Source organism: Salmo salar, chromosome 28 (genome assembly GCF_965601325.2).
Source record: "Salmo salar chromosome 28, fSalSal1, whole genome shotgun sequence".
Lineage (NCBI taxonomy): Eukaryota > Metazoa > Chordata > Actinopteri > Salmoniformes > Salmonidae > Salmo > Salmo salar.
This window is the reverse complement of record NC_138318.1, coordinates 10,820,829-10,838,871: the sequence shown is the minus strand read 5'-3', so window position 1 is coordinate 10,838,871 and position 18,043 is coordinate 10,820,829. Positions and strand designations below refer to the sequence as shown.

At 45.3% G+C, this 18,043-nt stretch overlaps 1 protein-coding gene and 1 long non-coding RNA gene across 2 annotated transcripts; one reads left to right on the top strand and one right to left on the bottom strand.

The window, feature by feature from the left end:
• Nucleotides 1-4,090: 4,090 nt before the first annotated feature.
• On the bottom strand, nucleotides 4,091-5,566 carry LOC145865549 (uncharacterized). Its single transcript, XR_014383027.1, has 2 exons — nucleotides 5,220-5,566; nucleotides 4,091-5,073 (listed from the first exon to the last, which is right to left on the bottom strand). It is a non-coding gene; the product is annotated as an uncharacterized LOC145865549 (long non-coding RNA).
• On the top strand, nucleotides 5,552-16,377 carry LOC106589416 (glutamate dehydrogenase, mitochondrial-like). Its single transcript, XM_014179393.3, has 6 exons — nucleotides 5,552-5,777; nucleotides 5,891-5,953; nucleotides 6,218-6,471; nucleotides 14,202-14,270; nucleotides 14,480-14,613; nucleotides 14,777-16,377. The coding sequence occupies exons 1-3, from the start codon at nucleotides 5,574-5,576 to the stop codon at nucleotides 6,335-6,337; spliced, it is 387 nt and encodes a 128-aa protein (XP_014034868.2). The 5' UTR covers nucleotides 5,552-5,573; the 3' UTR covers nucleotides 6,338-6,471; nucleotides 14,202-14,270; nucleotides 14,480-14,613; nucleotides 14,777-16,377.
• Nucleotides 16,378-18,043: the final 1,666 nt, after the last annotated feature.

Sequence of the window (18,043 nt, the reverse complement as noted above, 5' to 3'; positions counted from 1 at the left end):
AATGAAACCATCTCAACTGGAACAACCATCTCAGTAACATTGTCCAACTACAAACAGATTGGATTAGCTTTGAAAAATGTGTTATTTATCTTTGTGTAGCATAAGATCAATCAATCAATCAATGTACATATGCAAAAACACATATTGAATCTACCTGTGTCATAGCATGCTGGGAAATATGATAATGATCGGTGTGACATTTGAGTGTGATGGTTGTACATTTTTAAACAAAATATTGGGGACAAAAATGTACCATTATACTAAATCATAGCCTTTTTGTGAGAGTGTAGACAGCGCGTGCGTGTGTGTGTAGGGGCGTGTCTGCGCGTAGTGTGTGTGTGTGTGTGTGTGTGTGTGTGTGTGTGTGTGTGTGTGTGTGTGTGTGTGTGTAACCTGATTGTGACTGTACTATAGATCTCTACAAACGGTCAAACGATCCATCGACGACCATTGGTGAGCAGGCAAGAGGTGAGACTGGAGGTAAGGTCTTTGCCAGCGCCCTATTGATGGGCATGGCAGCATAGATAACCTTCTGGCCCCTGATCAAAGATACTGGTCGTTCACACACAAACACACACACAGAGCACTGATTACATTATCAATGGTGTTTATGATTAGCCTGGTGGAACCAACCTGATCTATGCGTTCACCTTTCTATTTCACTTCAGATATCATGATATGTGAAGTGAAATAAAATGGGAAACTTAGCAATCAGGCTGGTTAGACCAGGCTAGATTATGGAGGTAAATTAGAACAAAACTCAAAACTGTTTTGACCTTTGACCAGGTCAAATGTCACTAACCTGATTCAAGTGTCCTCCCTGTTCCATTTATAGGAATGCTCACAGAAAGGGCATGTCTGATGCTGAGGGTCCTCTTGCTGGTCTTCTCTATATTGCATGTTTGGCTGCAAACTAGACATCACTCGAACAACAGCAGGAGGCAATCCTCATAACATTGTACTTCCTCATCTTATGAGGTGGGGTTGACTGTGACAGGGTGATAGAATAGACAGCCAAGTGATGAACTGCATTTTGTTATAAAGAAAGGACAAAGCTTTTTGATAATGCACTTCACAACCAAAATGACTACTGCTTGTATCTGTTAGGCTGTGTAATTAACCAACTAGTTTATCAAACCGGGTATAACATACATTACCATTGTTGATGAAACTCTCTGTGTAATCAGGGCAGTAACTAGGGTCAAGCTAATTCTAGGTTGTCACTAGTTACCACAGCCAGAAAGTCATAAAGCCTGCCTATTTCTACAATTTCTCTTCTTGATTAGGGCTAGGCCCCTATTTTCTCCACTTCCTGTCTGACTGACATGCCCAAAGTAAACTGCCTGTTAGTAAGTTTGTAGAAATGTTTTTAAAAAATGCATGAGACTATAACACAATTCCCATGCTCTTCCATTTCAACGTATAGGGACGATGTTAAATCCGGCTCCCAGATTGCAATTTCTATGGCTTCCACTAGATGTCAACAGTCTTGGTTCAAGGTTTCAGTCTTGTTTCTTCCCAAAGGAGGAAGAATTTGGAGTTTTGGAACCGGGAGTAACAGTTGGAAATCAGTCTGTGGGCGCACGATGAAGAGGACTCGCACTTGCTAATTTTACTTTTCTATTGAACATACTTCTTTCTGTATGAAATATTATAGTTTAGTTACATTTTAGGGTACCTGAGGCTTAAATAGAAACATAGTTTGACTTGTTTTAACAAAGTTTAGCGGTAGCTTTTTGGATTCCTTTGTCTGCATGTTGAACGAGTGGATTACTCAAATCGATGGCGCCAACTAAACTGAGTTTTTGTGATATAAAGAAGGATTTTATCTAACAAAATGACCATGCATGTTGTAGCTGGGACCCTTTTGGATTGCAAACAGGAAGATTTTCAAAAAGTACGTTTTTAACAAGAATTTAACCGATATAAGATACTTGTATGTACCAAAATGTTTAATATCCATCATGTTTATGATTATTTATTTGAATTGCGCGCCCTACAATTTCACAGGAAGTTGTCGACAGGTGTCCCGCTAGCGGGTTGCCTATCCCAGAGAGGTTTTATAATGTGATTTTAAACCTAACCTTAATCTTAAAACACACTGCTAACCTAATCCCAAACCTTAATTCAATTTATAAAAAATGTTCATACATTTTTAAGCTATAGACAATTCTGACTTTATAGGTGTGGTAACAAATGAAACCCTAAGTCTATGCTTTACAGAGGTTGACTGACTGTAAACTCCAGATTGGATTAGATTCAGGCTGGTGACACCGTTACGGGTTGTTGCTCCTAGTTCGCTGTATCAGTCAGACTCAGACATAAGTAGCTGCATACATTATTTTGTTTTGCACTAAACGATAAAGACAACACTTGTATGAGCTATGAACTAACTTGGAAATCTGACTTGTAGGCTAACGTTAGCTAGCCTGCCTCACTTTATAAAAATAGGGTTACCTCCATAACCAGCAATAACGTTATTTAACGGCGTTAGCTAAGTTATACCAGAAGTCATTATATTTCAGGATCTCTGGTTGTACTGACCACTACCGGTCGTTGCAGACCAAGCTAACATTACTGCTGCATAATTGGGAGACGACGACCTCCAAGCACCTGTTCTGCATACTAGCTAGGGTCCTTCAGCAGGGCATGTCAACCATAGAACTTTGGCTGTGGAGGCATGGTCAATCTGTATAGGGCTTGTGATCCTTTGAATGCTTTGGGGGCTATGAAACAATGGAGCCCCATTCAATGAAGGGAAGCCAAGTGGGCGAAGGGGTGATTTGCACGCGGAGCTTGGCAAAATGGGGCATGATTTGTTGACATAATTGTAATCCAAACCCAACTTTAATTTACTCTGACACACTGAGGTTCTAAACTCAGTTTTAGACGAGACTGACTTTATGACCAAAATGTTCCCATTTACATTTTAACCGCCAATTGGTAGTTAAAGTCTTGTCCCATCGCTGTAACTCCCATACGGACTCGGGAGAGGCAAAGGTCAAGAGCCATGTGTCCTCTGAAACACGACCCTGCCAAGCCACACCAATGTGTCAGAGGAAACACCATACAACCCCAGTCAGTGTGCATGTGCCCGCCACAAAGAGTCGCTAGAGTGCGATGAGAGAAGAACATTTAGGCCGGCCAAATCCTCACCTAACCCAGACGACGCTGGGCCAATTGTGCGCTGCCTCATGGGTCTCCCGGTCATGGCCGGCTGTGACAGCCCAGGATCGAACCCAGGTTTGTAGTGACACCTATAGCACTGCGATGCAGTGCCTTACACCACTGCGCCACTCAGGAGGCCCCTTTGTAGTCAAAATGTTTCTGACTCATATCGATGCCACATAAGCTGTTTTCAATGAGTTACTTGCTTTTTAGGGACTGTCACTCTTTAATCAAATGGTTTCCCGGCTTGTAGGTAAGCATTTCACTCTAAAGTCTGTTTTTTTGGCACGTGACAACCACAATTTGATTTGATCTGATCCAGAGTGCCAGTGCCCCTTCTACACTCACTGTTTGGAAAAACAGTCGATGCGTTTTTGAGAAGTAGTGTGACCTACACAGATAATTCCTTAATAAGGCAGCAAAATGTGCAGACTGTGCAAGGTGTGTGTAGACTTTCACTAGCGACTGGAAAAAGAGTAATCCAGGGACTCACCTCTCAGGCAGGGGGACACTCATTTTTCTCTGTTCTCCATTTTACTGTAGTGTTTTTGTGGACTGGAGTCTGCAGAAACACTACAGTGAATACTGTAGTATTTACTGCAGTATACTATAGTATAAATACTGTGTAAAAAAGAGTAGTGTGTGTATATATACACTATATTAATTACTGTAGTGTTTTTGTGGACTGTGGTATACCGTAGTTTTTACTGTTGTCGTTTTGGGGACATTACTGTAGTATTTACGAAAGTGTTTTTGTTGCATTATCTTTGACATAGAAGTGGGAAGCCTTCTCCTTGAGGAAACATACTGCAGAAATACTAAAAGAGCAAATGTTCCATAACCTGTAGTTAGGTAGGTAGGTAGGTCTGAGTTCTGAACATCGGGGCAGGGTACTGTATATATAGTACGTCCTGACTCCTGACACTTTTTAAATCAAACTTTATTAGAATTGCGTTTCAACAATCTTGATACATTTTAGAGCACACATTTTGAAACAAAATATAACACATATTGCTGGGGAAATTCACAGGGACCACCACCTTTTGCTTTAAGCGCCTTTATCATTGGGAAAGTGCTAAACTATAACCAAAGCGAGATCATGATGATTGTGAGCACTTATGAATGCATTTTTCATACAAGCTCAATTAAAAACACAAACATTAAAAGGTAGAAGATACAACATTAAAATAATAAGGTGAGAGGAACAGCAAGCTATAGCATAATTGTTCATCAAATTATACATCCTGTAAAATAATGTTTCTGTTCTGATCTGCCCTGGAATGTTCAGTGCTACCCCTTACCTCCTCCCACCTCTTCCTTTATTTCCCCCTTTATGTCTTCCTCTTTTATGTCCTCGCTCTCTCTTCTCCTCTGCTCTCCTCTTTCCTCCTCCTTCTCCCCAATGTCTAGCGCTGCCATTTTCTCCTCGACAGGCTCACTCTCCTCGACACGTTCTGTCTTCTTGACACTCTTTCTCACTCTCTCGCGCAGGGCTGGGAAATCATTTGGGAATATCTTTAACGTCTCACTATTATCCTGCACCATGATTGTCCCAGTAGTATAATACACATTTATAGTGCCTGCCTTCGTTTTCAGTTGTTTGAAATATTCCTTAGATCTTCTTTCCCACTGTTTTCCCTCAGGATAGTGTTTCAGTATTTCCTCTTCCCATGTAGGACAATTTGCTGTGTAGAAAATGAGGTTGCACGGAGCCTTTTTTTTTTCATCACGATATAAAGTCTCTGGATTTTTCTGCAGAAATCTTTTTTTAAATTCTTTCTTTTCTTTTTCATCTATCATCCCCTCAGGGTAGGGGATGAGGGGGGGCAAATTGTTCAGTTGTTCTACCTCTGCCATTTCTAGGTGCGGCAACTAGATTTCCTTTGACTGTTTGTTTACTACCACCTGTAATAAAGATGAATGTTAATTTATTTGTGATCTAGGTCACTCATTAAGAACATATTCTCTTTAAAAAATAGCCCCAGTTAAATATTAGGAGCAGGGCCCTATCTTTCCTTGAATAATATTGGAAGTCTTTAATCTGTACTCACTCTGGAGCTATGTGTCCGCTTTCTGATCTCGTCTGTCTGTAGAAGATCTGTGTTCGTTCAGTTCTGAAGCCTTTTCCTCTTCCTTTAACAATCTTGGTGTAGCAGGAGATACAGTACTGTGGTCCTCTCTTGGAAATTGTCTCCGTGTTTTCAGAGTTGTAAGGACAACTGAAAAGATGACCGCGAAAGAAGTGTAACTGGTGATATTTCCGCTGGTCATCCCCATATATACAGTAGGTTAATTTAAGGTGACGTGCCAGATAGAAAGATACGCCTTTCTGACGTTCAGGTTTTGAATAAAAGAAAACGATACTAATCTGAAATGTGTGAGTGAACACAGATTAAACTTCAGGGATGAATGTTGATCGACTGGATATACTTGAAAATACGATGGTTGCCAATGATCAGGTTACATTGCTACATTGCCATCTAACTATTTCTCTCTCTATCCCTCGCTCTCTCTCAGTGTCCGTTCAGGAGAGTTTGGAGAGGAAGTTTGGAAAGCAGGGAGGACCGATCCCTGTTGTCCCAACCGCTGACTTCCAGGCCAGAGTCGCTGTGAGTACCCACACACACACACACACACACACACACACAACTTATGTGGTGTGGAAATCATGAAGTGTGTTGGCAGTTTGATAACACATATTTCCTTCCTCTCTCCACTCCAGGGTGCTTCTGAGAAGGACATTGTTCACTCTGGGCTGGCCTACACCATGGAGAGATCTGCCAGGGTAAGAGTGTGAGCGTGCGTACATGTATGCGTGTGTGTGTGTCTGCGTGTGTTTGTGAGGTTAGTGCCGATGAGTCAGATCCTAGAATTTAATCATATGTTCTCTATGAGACAGACTGTGACAATGCCCCAACCCTGGCCTGGGGCACCTCTCAATCACACCACCATGTGTATGTTAGTGTGTGTGACTGGTTTTGCCAGTGTGACTGGTTTTGCCAGTGTAACTGGTATCTAACTAGTGTTTGTGTGTTTTGTTCCCCTGCAGCAAATCATGCGTACGGCCAGTAAGTACAACCTGCGTCTGGACCTGCGGACGGCTGCGTACGTCAACGCCATCGAGAAGGTGTTCAAGGTCTACAACGAGGCCGGCATCACCGTCACATAATCACCCTATCGAAGTCAGACCCCTCCCATACTGCCCTGCTATTGGTTCCACCGCTTCTGGTCCATGAGACGGCTTGAAACTGGCTAACTAATGCGGCAAGGCGCTAACCAGTGAAGGCTCCTCTGAGGAGGAAGGTGAGGACCATCCTACTCAGTGAATTTCAGAAAATTACATTTAAAAAGTTATCCTTTTTAGATAAAACTATACTAAATATATTCACGTCACCAAATACCTGATTATAACAGAAGTCTCAATAACACCTTCTAGGGTAGCACCACGGTATAGCCGGAGGGCAGCTATTTTCCTTCCTCCTCTGCTTACATTGAATTCAATACAAAACCTATGTGGCTCGTGCACCGAGGTTCCAGTCGTCCACCGCAGGAACCTCGGTCTGACTCTGATGCCAAGGCGCCAGAACCGGCTGGTACCCCAGTTAGTGGAGGAATGGCGAAGCGAGTTCTGTGCCATCTCAGCCCAGGGCACGAACTCCGCCCACTCCCCCAGCCGGTCCTGGCAATAGGATTGCAGAAACCTGCCCACATCCTGGTTCACTCTCTCCACCTGCCCATTACTCTCAGGGTGAAACCCTGAAGTAAGGCTGATCGAGACCCCCAGACATTCCATGAATGCCTTCCAGAACCTAGACGTGAACTGGGGACCCCAATCAGACACTATATCCTCAGGCACCCCGTAGTGCCGGAAGACATGTGTAAACAAGGCCTCCGCATTCTGTAGGGCCGTAGGGAGACCGGCAGAGGGAGGAGACGACAGGACTTAGAGAAACAATCCACAACGAAGAGGATCGCGGTGTTACCCTGTGAGAGTGGAAGATCAGTCAGAAAATCTACCGACAGGTGTGACCAAGGCCGCTGTGGAACGGGTAAGGGGTGTAGCTTACCTCTGGGCAGGTGCCTAGGAGCCTTACACTTGGCGCACACCGAGCAGGAGGAAACATAAACCCTCAAGTCCTTAGCCAAGGTAGGCCACCAGTACCTCCCGCTCAAACAGCGCACTGTCCGACCGATCCCAGGATGACCAGAGGAGGGTGACGTGTGGGCCCAATAGATCAACCGGTCACGAACAGCAGACGAGACGTACAGACGCCCAGCGGGACACAGGACGGGAGCGGTCTCTGCAAGTAATGCCTGTTCAATGTCCGTGTCCTGCTCCCACACTACCAGCGCCACCAGGCAGGAGGCGGGGAGTATGGGGGTGGGATCCATGTGCCGCTCCTCTGTGTCATACAGCCGGGACAATGCGTCTGCCTTCACGTTCTGGGAGCCTCGTCTGTAGGAAAGGGTAAACACAAAACGGGTGAAAAACATGGCCCACCTTGCCTGGCGGGGGTTCAGTCTCCTCGACGCTCGGATGTACTGCAGATTGCAGTGGTCAGTCCAGATGAGAAAAGGGTGTCTAGCCCCCTCAAGCCAATGTCTCCACGCCTTCAAGGCCTAGAAGACAGCCAACAGCTCCTGATCTCCCATGTCATAGTTTCGCTCAGCCGGGCTGAGCTTCCTCGAGAAGAAGGCAAAGGGGCGGATGGGCCAGAGCCGAGGTAAACAGAGCCCTCAGGTGACTAAAAGCCCTGTCTGCCTCCGCTGACCACTGCAAGCATACCGGGCCCCCCTTCAGCAGTGAGGTAATGGGAGCCGCTACCTGACCAAAACCCCGGATAAACCTCCGGTAGTAGTTGGCAAATCCTAAGAACCGCTGCACCTCCTTTACCGTGGTGGGAGTTGGCCAATAACGCACGGCTGAAATGCGGTCACTCTCCATCTCCACCCTGAGGTGGAAATGCGATACCCTAGGAAGGAGACGGATTGAAAGAACAGGCATTTCTCAGCCTTGACGTACAGGTCATGCTCCAACAGGCGACCAAGCACCCTGCGCACCAGGGACACATGCTCGGCGCGTGTAGCGGAGTATATCAAAATGTCATCAATATACACCACTACACCCTGCCCGTGCAGGTCCCTGAAAATCTTGTCAACAAAGGCTTGGAAGACTGATGGCGCATTCATCAACCCGGACGGCATGATGAGGTACTCATAGTGCCCTGAGGTGGTACTGAAAGCCGTCTTCCACTCGTCTCCCTCCCGGATACGCACGAGGTTGTAAGCGCTCCTGAGATCTAGTTTGGTGAAGAAGCGCGCCCTGTGCATTGACTCAATCGCTGTGGCTATGAGCGGTAGCGGGTAACTATACCTCACATTGATCTGATTCAGACCCCGATAGTCAATACACGGGCGCAGACCTCCCTCCTTATTCTTCACATAAAAGAAACTCGAGGATGCGGGTGAAGTGGAGGACCGAATATACCCCTGACGCAGGGATTCAGAGACATATGTTTCCATAGCCTCTGTCTCCGCCTGTGAGAGGGGATACACGTGACTCCTGGGAAGTGCAGCGTCTACCAGGAGATTTATCGCACAATCGCCCTGTCGATGGGGTGGTAATTGAGTCGCCTCCTTTTTGGAGAAGGCGAGAGCCAAATCGACATATTCAGGGGGATTGCACACGGTGGAGATCTGGTCTGGACTCACCACCGTAGTAGCACCGTAAGAGCCCTCTGTGGCCAAGAAACAGTGGGGTTGTGACAAGCTAACCAGGGTAGACCCAGCACCACGGGAAACACAGGAGAGTCAATAAGGAAGAGACTAATTCTCTCCTTGTGACCCCCCTGCGTCACCATGCCCAAAGGAGCGGTGACCTCCCTAATCAACCCTGACCCTTAATAATGGTTGACTATCTAAGGCGTGAACGGGGAAGGGTACAGCCACGGGAACAATGAGGATCCCTAAACTATGGGCTAACGCTCTATCAATAAAATTCCCAGCCGCGCCTCAATCAACGAGCGCCTTATGTTGGGAATGCGGGGAAAACTCAGGGAAAGTGACATACACAAACATATGTGCAACAGAGGACTCTGGGTGAGAATGGTGCTGGCTCACCTGGGGTGCTGCCAGAGTGCCCTGCCTGTTGCCTTGATCCCCAAAGGAACCAACCCGACACCAACCGGCAGTATGACCTCTGCGGCCACAGATGATGCATGAGCTGGAACCCCCTCCGGTCTCCCTGCGCACCGCCCCTCCCAGCTCCATGGGTATCCCAGAGGGGGTGCGGGAGGATGGAACCACCAGACCCCGATCTGAACGTCCACGGGTAGCCAGCAGGTTGTCCAGCCAGATGGACAGGTCCACCAGCTGGTCGAACGTGAGAGTGTAGTCTCTGCAGGCCAACTCCCGACGGACGTCCTTGCACAGACTGCAGCGGTAATGGTCGATCAGGGCCCTGTCGTTCCATCCCACGACGGCAGCCAGGGTCCTAAACTCCAGGGCGAACTCCTGGGCGCTCCTCGTCTCCTGCCTCAGATGGAAGAGGCGTTCACCCGCCGCTCTACCCTGGTCCGACTGGTCCAACGCCGCATCTCCCTCTCTCCACACGGCGTTGGCCCACTCCAGGGCTTTGTCGGTGAGGCACGAGACGAGGGCGGACACCCTCTCATGGCCCAACGAGCCAGGTGGACGGTGGCCAGGTATAGGTCCAGTAGTAAAAGGAACCTCTGGCAGTTCTCAGCCTTTCCATCATATTCCTGGGGCAAGGAGAGACGAATCCCACTGGGACCAGGAGGAAGAGGGGCGCTCATGGGAGACCCCGGTTGTGCTGGTGGAGGCGCTGGAAGAACTCCCTGTCTCTCCCAGCGGTCCATTGTCTGGACAACGTGGTCCATGGCGGTGCCTAGATGGTGGAGCATTGCTGCGTGCTCCCGGACGCGCTCCTCCACCCCTATTCCAAGGGTTACCTGCTCCTGCTGACTCCATAGTTTCGGTCAGTAATTCTGTAGTGAGGTGTGTACTGGCGGCAGAGAAGTCAGGCGCAGGAGAGCGAAAACTGATTTACAACCGTGTCGTTTAATATCCATAAACCACTGTCAACAGAACAATACAATAAATGGGTAAAACAAAACCCGGTAAATACCAGCATACCATGCATTAGCATTACAAGAAACACTTACCGTCAAGGACATGGGGGGGAACAGAGGGTTAAATACACAACATGTAATTGATGGAATTGAAATCAGGTGTGATGGAAGACAAGACAAAACCAATGGAAAATGAAAAGTGGATCAGCGATGGCTAGAAGGTTGGTGACTTCGACCGCCGAATGTCGCCCGAACAAGGAGAGGGACCAACTTCGGCGGAAGTCGTGACAAGATAACGCTAACGACAATGTAGTGAATTTTTTGTTGAAGAAGCCCTTTCATTGCCCACATCAGATTCTGTATATTCAAACTGTGCAACACAACTAGAAGGTTGGATAAACAGGGATACTGCATTTTTGTGCATGTAAGAGTTGGCTTTTAGGGGGCATGTTGCTTCAATGATTGCCACCAGCCTGTACCATTGACACCAGGCAGGATGGGGCCATGGACTGCTTACGCCAAGTCCTGACTCTCGGCATGATGCCTGTGGCTGGTTCATTTCTTAAATGAGGAGAGACAAACTCATCACACACGTCAGAGTTATACTAAAACTAAATCTTTAATAGTGAGAGCTTTGCAATAGCAATGGCTTGTCGACGAATCACCATTTCTAATGATCCGTTGAGGGCGGCGAGACAAAAGTACAAAGGTCTTTTATACCCAAGATACACCCCTTTTAACCTACATGACGAACAACAGATATATAGAATGGGTCACAAGGTTAAGATTTGTATGAAAGATACCTATAATACATAGCAGACATTAGAGGTCGACCGATTAATCAGAATGGCCGATTAATTAGGGCCGATTTCAAGTTTTCATGACAATCGGTAATCGGTATTTTTGGCCACCGATTTGCCGATTTAAAAAAAGAATAATAATTTTACACCTTTATTTAACTAGGCAAGTCAGATTAAGGACACATTCTTATTTTCAATGACGGCCTAGGAACGGGGGTTAACTGCCTTGTTCAGGGGCAGAACAACAGATTTTTACCTTGTCACCTCGGGGATTCGTTTTTGCAACCTTCCGCCAACGCTCTAATCACCTGACTTACATTGCACTCCACGAGGAGCCTGCGTGGCAGGCTGACTACCTGTTACGTGAGGGCGCAAGAAGCCAAGGTAAGTTGCTAGCTAGCATTAAACTTATCTTATAAAAAACCATCAATCTTAACATAATCACTAGTTAACTACACATGGTTGATAATATTACTAGTTTATCTAACATGTCCTGCATTGCATATAATCGATGCGGTGCCTGTTAATTTCTCATCGAATCACAGCCTACTTCGACAAACAGGTGATGATTTAACAAGCGCATTTGCGAATAAAGCACTGTCGTTGCACCAATGTACCTAACCATAAACATCAATGCCTTTCTTTAAAATCAATACACAAGTACAGTATATATTTTTAAGCCTACATATTTAGTTAATATTGCCTGCTAACAGGAATTTCTTATAACTAGGGGAGTTGTGTCACTTCCCTTGCGTTCCGTGCAAGCAGTCAGGGTATATATTGCAGTTTGGGCCGCCTGGCTCATTGCAAACTGTGAAGTCCATTTATTCCTAACAAAGGCCATAATTAATTTGCCAGAATTGTACATAATTATGACATAACATTGAAGGTTGTGCAATGTAACAGGAATATTTAGACTTAGGGATGCCACACGTTAGATAAAATATGGAACGGTTCCGTATTTCACTGAAATAAATAACGTTTAGTTTTCAAAATGATAGTTTCCGGATTCGACCATATTAATGACCAAAGGCTCGTATTTCTGTGTGTTATTATATTATAATTAAGTCTATGATTTGATATTTGATAGAGCAGTCTGACTGAGCGATGGTAGGCAGCAGCAGGCTCGTAAGCATTCATTCAAACAGCCCCTTCGTGCGTTTGCCAGCAGCTCTTAGCAATTCTTCAAGCATTGTGCTGTTTATGACTTCAAGCCTATCAACCCCAGAGATTAGGCTGGTGTAACCGATGTGAAATGGCTAGCTAGTTAGCCGGGTACGCGCTAATAGCGTTTCAAACGTCACCCGCTCTGAGACTTGGGAGTGGTTGTTCCCCTTGCTCTACATGGGTAACACTGTTTCGAGGGTGGCTGTTGTCGATGTGGTCCTGATTCTAGCCCAGGTTGGAGCGAGGAGAGGGACGGAAGCTATACTGTTACACTGGCAATACTAAAGTGCCTATAAGAACATCCAATAGTCAAAGGTATATGAAATACAAATCGTATAGAGAGAAATAGTCCTATAATTCCTATAATAACTACAACCTAAAACTTCTTACCTGGGAATATTGAAGACTCATGTTAAAAGGAACCACCAGCTTTCATATGTTCTTATGTTCTGAGCAAGGAACTTAAACATTAGCGTTTTTACATGGCACACTGCACTTTTACTTTATTCTCCAACACTTTGTTTTTGCATTATTTAAACCAAATTGAACATGTTTCATTATTTATTTGAGGCTAAATTGATAGAATTTATGTATTATATTAAGTTAAAATAAGTGTTAATTCAGTATTGTTGTAATTGTCATTATTACAAATAAATAAATAAAAGAAAAAAAAATACCCATTAATCGTCCGATTAATGGGTATCAGCTTTTTTTGGTCCTACAATAATCGGCATGTTCGTTGAAAAATCATAATCGGTCGACCGCTAGCAGACATTCTCTGCTGTGTCAACAGTTTTCATTGTATAGACCAGTGTCTGGCCCTCCGACTCCAAACTGAAACCATCTCTCTGGTACCATATAGAACAGAAACATTAACTCATGCTCTGGAATGCTCTTTAGGTTTTATCACCCAAAAGACATCGTAAATCTCCTGTCAGTGTTATCTCCCAGAGGCCCATCCTCAGTAGAACACACACAATAGCTATAAGAATACTCTATTCTGTCAAATAAAATAACCATTTGATGTAATAAAAGTATTACAACATAATCTTGCAATTTTCCTCTGACATGCCTCAGGAACCCGGGATTCGTCGGACCAGACAATGTTTTTCCACTCCTCAATTGTCCAGTGTTGGTGATCACGTGCCCACTGGAGCTGCTTCTTGTTTTTAGCTGATAAGAGTGGAACCTGGTGTTGTCATCTGCTGCAATAGCCCATCCATGATGAGTTGTGCATTCCCAGATGCTGTTCTGCACACCACTGTTGTACTTCGCCGTTATATGCCGGTTTGTGGCCCGCCTATTAGCTTGCACAATTCTTGCCATTCTCCTTTGACCTCTGTCATCTACAAGCTGTTTTCGCCCACAGGATTGCCGCTGACTGGATGTTTTTGTTTGTCGCACCATTCTCGGGTAAACCCTAGGCACTGTCGTGCGTGAAAACCCAAAGAGGCCAGATGTTGTTGAGATACGGCGCGCCTGGCACCGACGATCATACCACGCGCAGTCGCTTAGGTCATTAATTTTCCCCATTCTAACGTTCAATCAAACAGTAACTGAATGCCTCGATGCCTGTCTGCCTACTTTATATAGCAAGCCACGGTCACGTGACTCACTGTCTGTAGGAGCGAACCATTATTGTGTATAATGATATAAACAATATGGCTGTATTTAAAATGTGTAAATAGTGTTATTAACTTAATATAATGTATATAATATTGTTTTATGTGTACTGTAGCTCTGTTTACTGTATTTAGTAATAATATGCTATTATAATGTTGTATTAGGGGTTGTGTTGACTGTGACTCTTCCCTCTGAGGCCAGAACAGACAGTAAAATGTGTCCAGTTCTCACTAGGTTGTGTTTATAGAGGAATATGTCAAATTCTAACTAGCAGAGCTGGCTCTGGCCCTCGACCACCTGCACCATCTTGGCATAGTTTACAGAGACCTCAAACCAGAGATGTATTTTGCAGGACGAAGCAAGGGGACAAGATGAGAGGGAAAGTTCCGCTAACAAGGGCAACTACTAGGAGCTTTCAGAGGTAATTTTACATTATTATGCTTTACTTGCTGAGCATATGGACGTTTCTGCTGTCTTCTCTGGGATGTCGAAATAAATTCTGAATGATTTGATAGCTTCCATCACATCATCCACTAAAAGTGAGATTAAAAGACAAATTGACCCAGTACATTTTTTTTCACGTGGCAAACGGATGAAACCACAGACATCAGCTGGAATTTGTATTTACAGCTAAATGCCCTCCTGTTCCCTGATTAAGAGTGGATGACTACTCCACTACCAGTGTCAACTCTTTACTGAACTGAAGCCATGTCTCATGTGCCCTCTCATCCACTGGCTCACTGAATATTTCCTCTCCAAGCACTGTGAGTAGCCCTGTCAATTTTCTCTGCATGTGGAGTCAATCACATACACAAACACAATCACATTATTACACATCAATGAGATTGTAATCCTTGCTTGGACTAACCCATTCTTAGCTCTTTTGTCTAACTGTGTTTTAAGTTATTGTTTTTTTGGTCTTCCCAGTCAAATCTTGTCCTCATTGGAAGAGTTGAGCTCTTCTGCAACACCATCCATCCATGATAAGCTTGTCCTGCACTGGAAGAGTTGAGCTCTTCTGCAACACCATCCATCCATGATAAGCTTGTCCTGCACTGTATCCTCTGAACATCTCAACCCAGGTCCTGCACCGAAGTCAAGCCTCTGAACACCTTAACTCATGCTTCATACCCTCATTCAAATCACTGCTGTGATCTCTTCTCAAAATGGCGTAAGTAGCCCTCTCATTCCCATGACTAATTATATTTGACTATAAATGTCTTTATTAAATGTTTAAGGTAAAAATGTGTCTTTGATGATTTCTGAAATATTCTTTGACGTCTCTGTGCGGTCTGCACCTATACCGTGGGTCTCTCGTCCTCCTAAATATTTCAAGTCTCCAGCCTCCACTGCTGCTAACTTAGGGTAGGCGTAACACTCTAGCGGCCTGCCTCAGCTAGCACACTGCTTGCTTGACTCTCTGGCACAGTGCACATAACATTTGGTAGTTTTTGTGCTTACTTACCCAAGAGCCCTCCAAGTTAAAACTCTCTCCCATTAAGGTTAGGGTAAGGGCTAGGGTTAGGGGATAGTTAGTTGAAATGTTACAGATAGTCCATCTGTAGATGTTCTACAGACTATCCAAATAAAGTGTTACCCATCTATGTAACCAGCATGTTTCCTTCTTACTTTTAGCTACACCGGTTGATGGTTTACACCATTCCGTTGGTCGCTCTCTCGTGGAAAGCCCTGTTCGGTGACACAGAATAGCAGATGCTGTACTATCGCCACTTTCTAGGGGCGCGGTCCAAGAGAATCAAGCATGCTTTGCAAGAAACACTATGCTCATATGCCTCGGACAGTTAACTGTCACACTCTCTGCTCCCCTAGCAGTGCAGTGTTCATGACTCGTGTGCTCTGGCACATTACCAACTTCTGAGAGCCTGCTTTCTGCATCTATCCAGACTGAATCAAGAGACAAACTGTTAGAACCAACAACCCTATGAGTGTTTTTGATGATAAATGCACCACTAGGGATGGAAGCGCTGGCTCACCCTGTCAAGGGTGATGCCCTACGCTTTTTCTCTCCCCTATGCCTGGTACCCCTCACTCTAAGCAGAGTGATGTAACAGGCTTATCCCTCATCTTCGAGCCCCTCGATGACCAGGGGTGCCCTGTTAGCAGAGATCCCTTTTCTGCTTTACATCCAGTCCTGGTAGCCACCGTTATGCAGGGGTCTTCTGACCCTAGCGTACGCAGAGATTTGCCATCCTCACCCAGTAGCCATGGCCCTCTGGGAATGGCCCTTGGGAGGATGAATCTGAATGCGACACTCAAGATCATTGACGATCTGCCTGAATGACTATCACCCCGTAGAAGTCACATCTGTAATCATGAAGTGTTTTAAAAGGCTGGTCATGGCACAAATTGACACCATGGACCCACCGTAATTCGCATACCGCCCCAACAGATTCACAGATGACGCAAACTCAACTGCGCTTCACACTGCTACAACAGGAGTTCCCTGATCCTGGTGTCCTGTATACAACAGGAGTTCCCTGACCCTGGTGTCCTGTATAGAACAGGAGTTCCCTGATCCTGGTGTCCTGTATACAACAGGAGTTCCCTGACCCTGGTGTCCTGTATACAACAGGAGTTCCCTGACCCTGGTGTCCTGTATACAACAGGAGTTCCCTGACCCTGGTGTCCTGTATACAACAGGAGTTCCCTGACCCTGGTGTCCTGTATACAACAGGAGTTCTCTGATCCTGGTGTCCTGTATACAACAGGAGTTCCCTGATCCTGGTGTCCTGTATACAACAGGAGTTCCCTGATCCTGGTGTCCTGTATACAACAGGAGTTCCCTGACCCTGGTGTCCTGTATACAACAGGAGTTCCCTGACCCTGGTGTCCTGTATACAACAGGAGTTCCCAGACCCTGGTGTCCTGTATACAACAGGAGTTCCCTGACCCTGGTGTCCTGTATACAACAGGAGTTCCCTGACCCTGGTGTCCTGTATACAACAAGAGTTCTCTGATCCTGGTGTCCTGTATACAACAGGAGTTCCCTGATCCTGGTGTCCTGTATACAACAGGAGTTCCCTGATCCTGGTGTCCTGTATACAACAGGAGTTCCCTGATCCTGGTGTCCTGTATACAACAAGAGTTCCCTGGCCCTGGTGTCCTGTATACAACAGGAGTTCCCTGGCCCTGGTGTCCTGTATACAACAGGAGTTCCCTGACCCTGGTGTCCTGTATACAACAGGAGTTCCCTGACCCTGGTGTCCTGTATACAACAGGAGTTCCCTGACCCTGGTGCAGAATACTCAGGGTTTCTCTCTCTCCATTTTGACTAATACCATTCAATTCAATAATACAAAAAATTTAAAAGTTGTGTCTAGTAATATGTTATTGACAGGTGCCAGGTATCTCTCCATTTAGAGACATCAATATGAAGCCTGTCTGTCAGTCTGGACTCCATCTTGCAAGTCTCCAAGTGCTGGCTCCGGAGATGCATCTGTGAACACATACACACACAGTCCCTGTTCTATTCCAGTTAGGATGGGTGATATCTGACAAACAAACATATACTATGTTGAACTTTGAACAGGTCAGACTAAACTTACCTAATTCTGGTCTCCCCATCGACGACCATTGGTGAGCAGGCAAGAGGTGAGACTGGAGGTAAGGTCTTTGCCAGCGCCCTATTGATGGGCATGGCAGCATAGATAACCTTCTGGCCCCTGATCAAAGATACTGGTCGTTCACACACAAACACACACACAGAGCACTGATTACATTATCAATGGTGTTTATGATTAGCCTGGTGGAACTAACCTGATCTATTGATAAAATAATTTATATGTTTAAAGATAATAATTCTACCCTGAAACGTAACTAATTAGTACTTAGTTGTTTATGTAGCATGTATAATGAATAATTAAAGTATTAAACATAAGTCCAACTAGGTTAGACTGGGAGAGAGATAAATGTGTGTATGTGTGTGCCGAAGAAAATACCGAGAACAATTACATTGTGTTTGACTCGACCTGGCTAGAACTCTGAGATAGGACAGGGAGTATTTCTCAAGGTTTCTCTAATCTCGGGGGAATGGAACGGACAGCGCTGGGTAGGGATAAACAGTGGTGAGAACTCTGGGGAGAGATACAAACCTACGGTTTGTGTGGATGTACAGTGGGGAGAACAAGTATTTGATACACTGCCAATTTTGCAGGTTTTCCTACTTACAAAGCA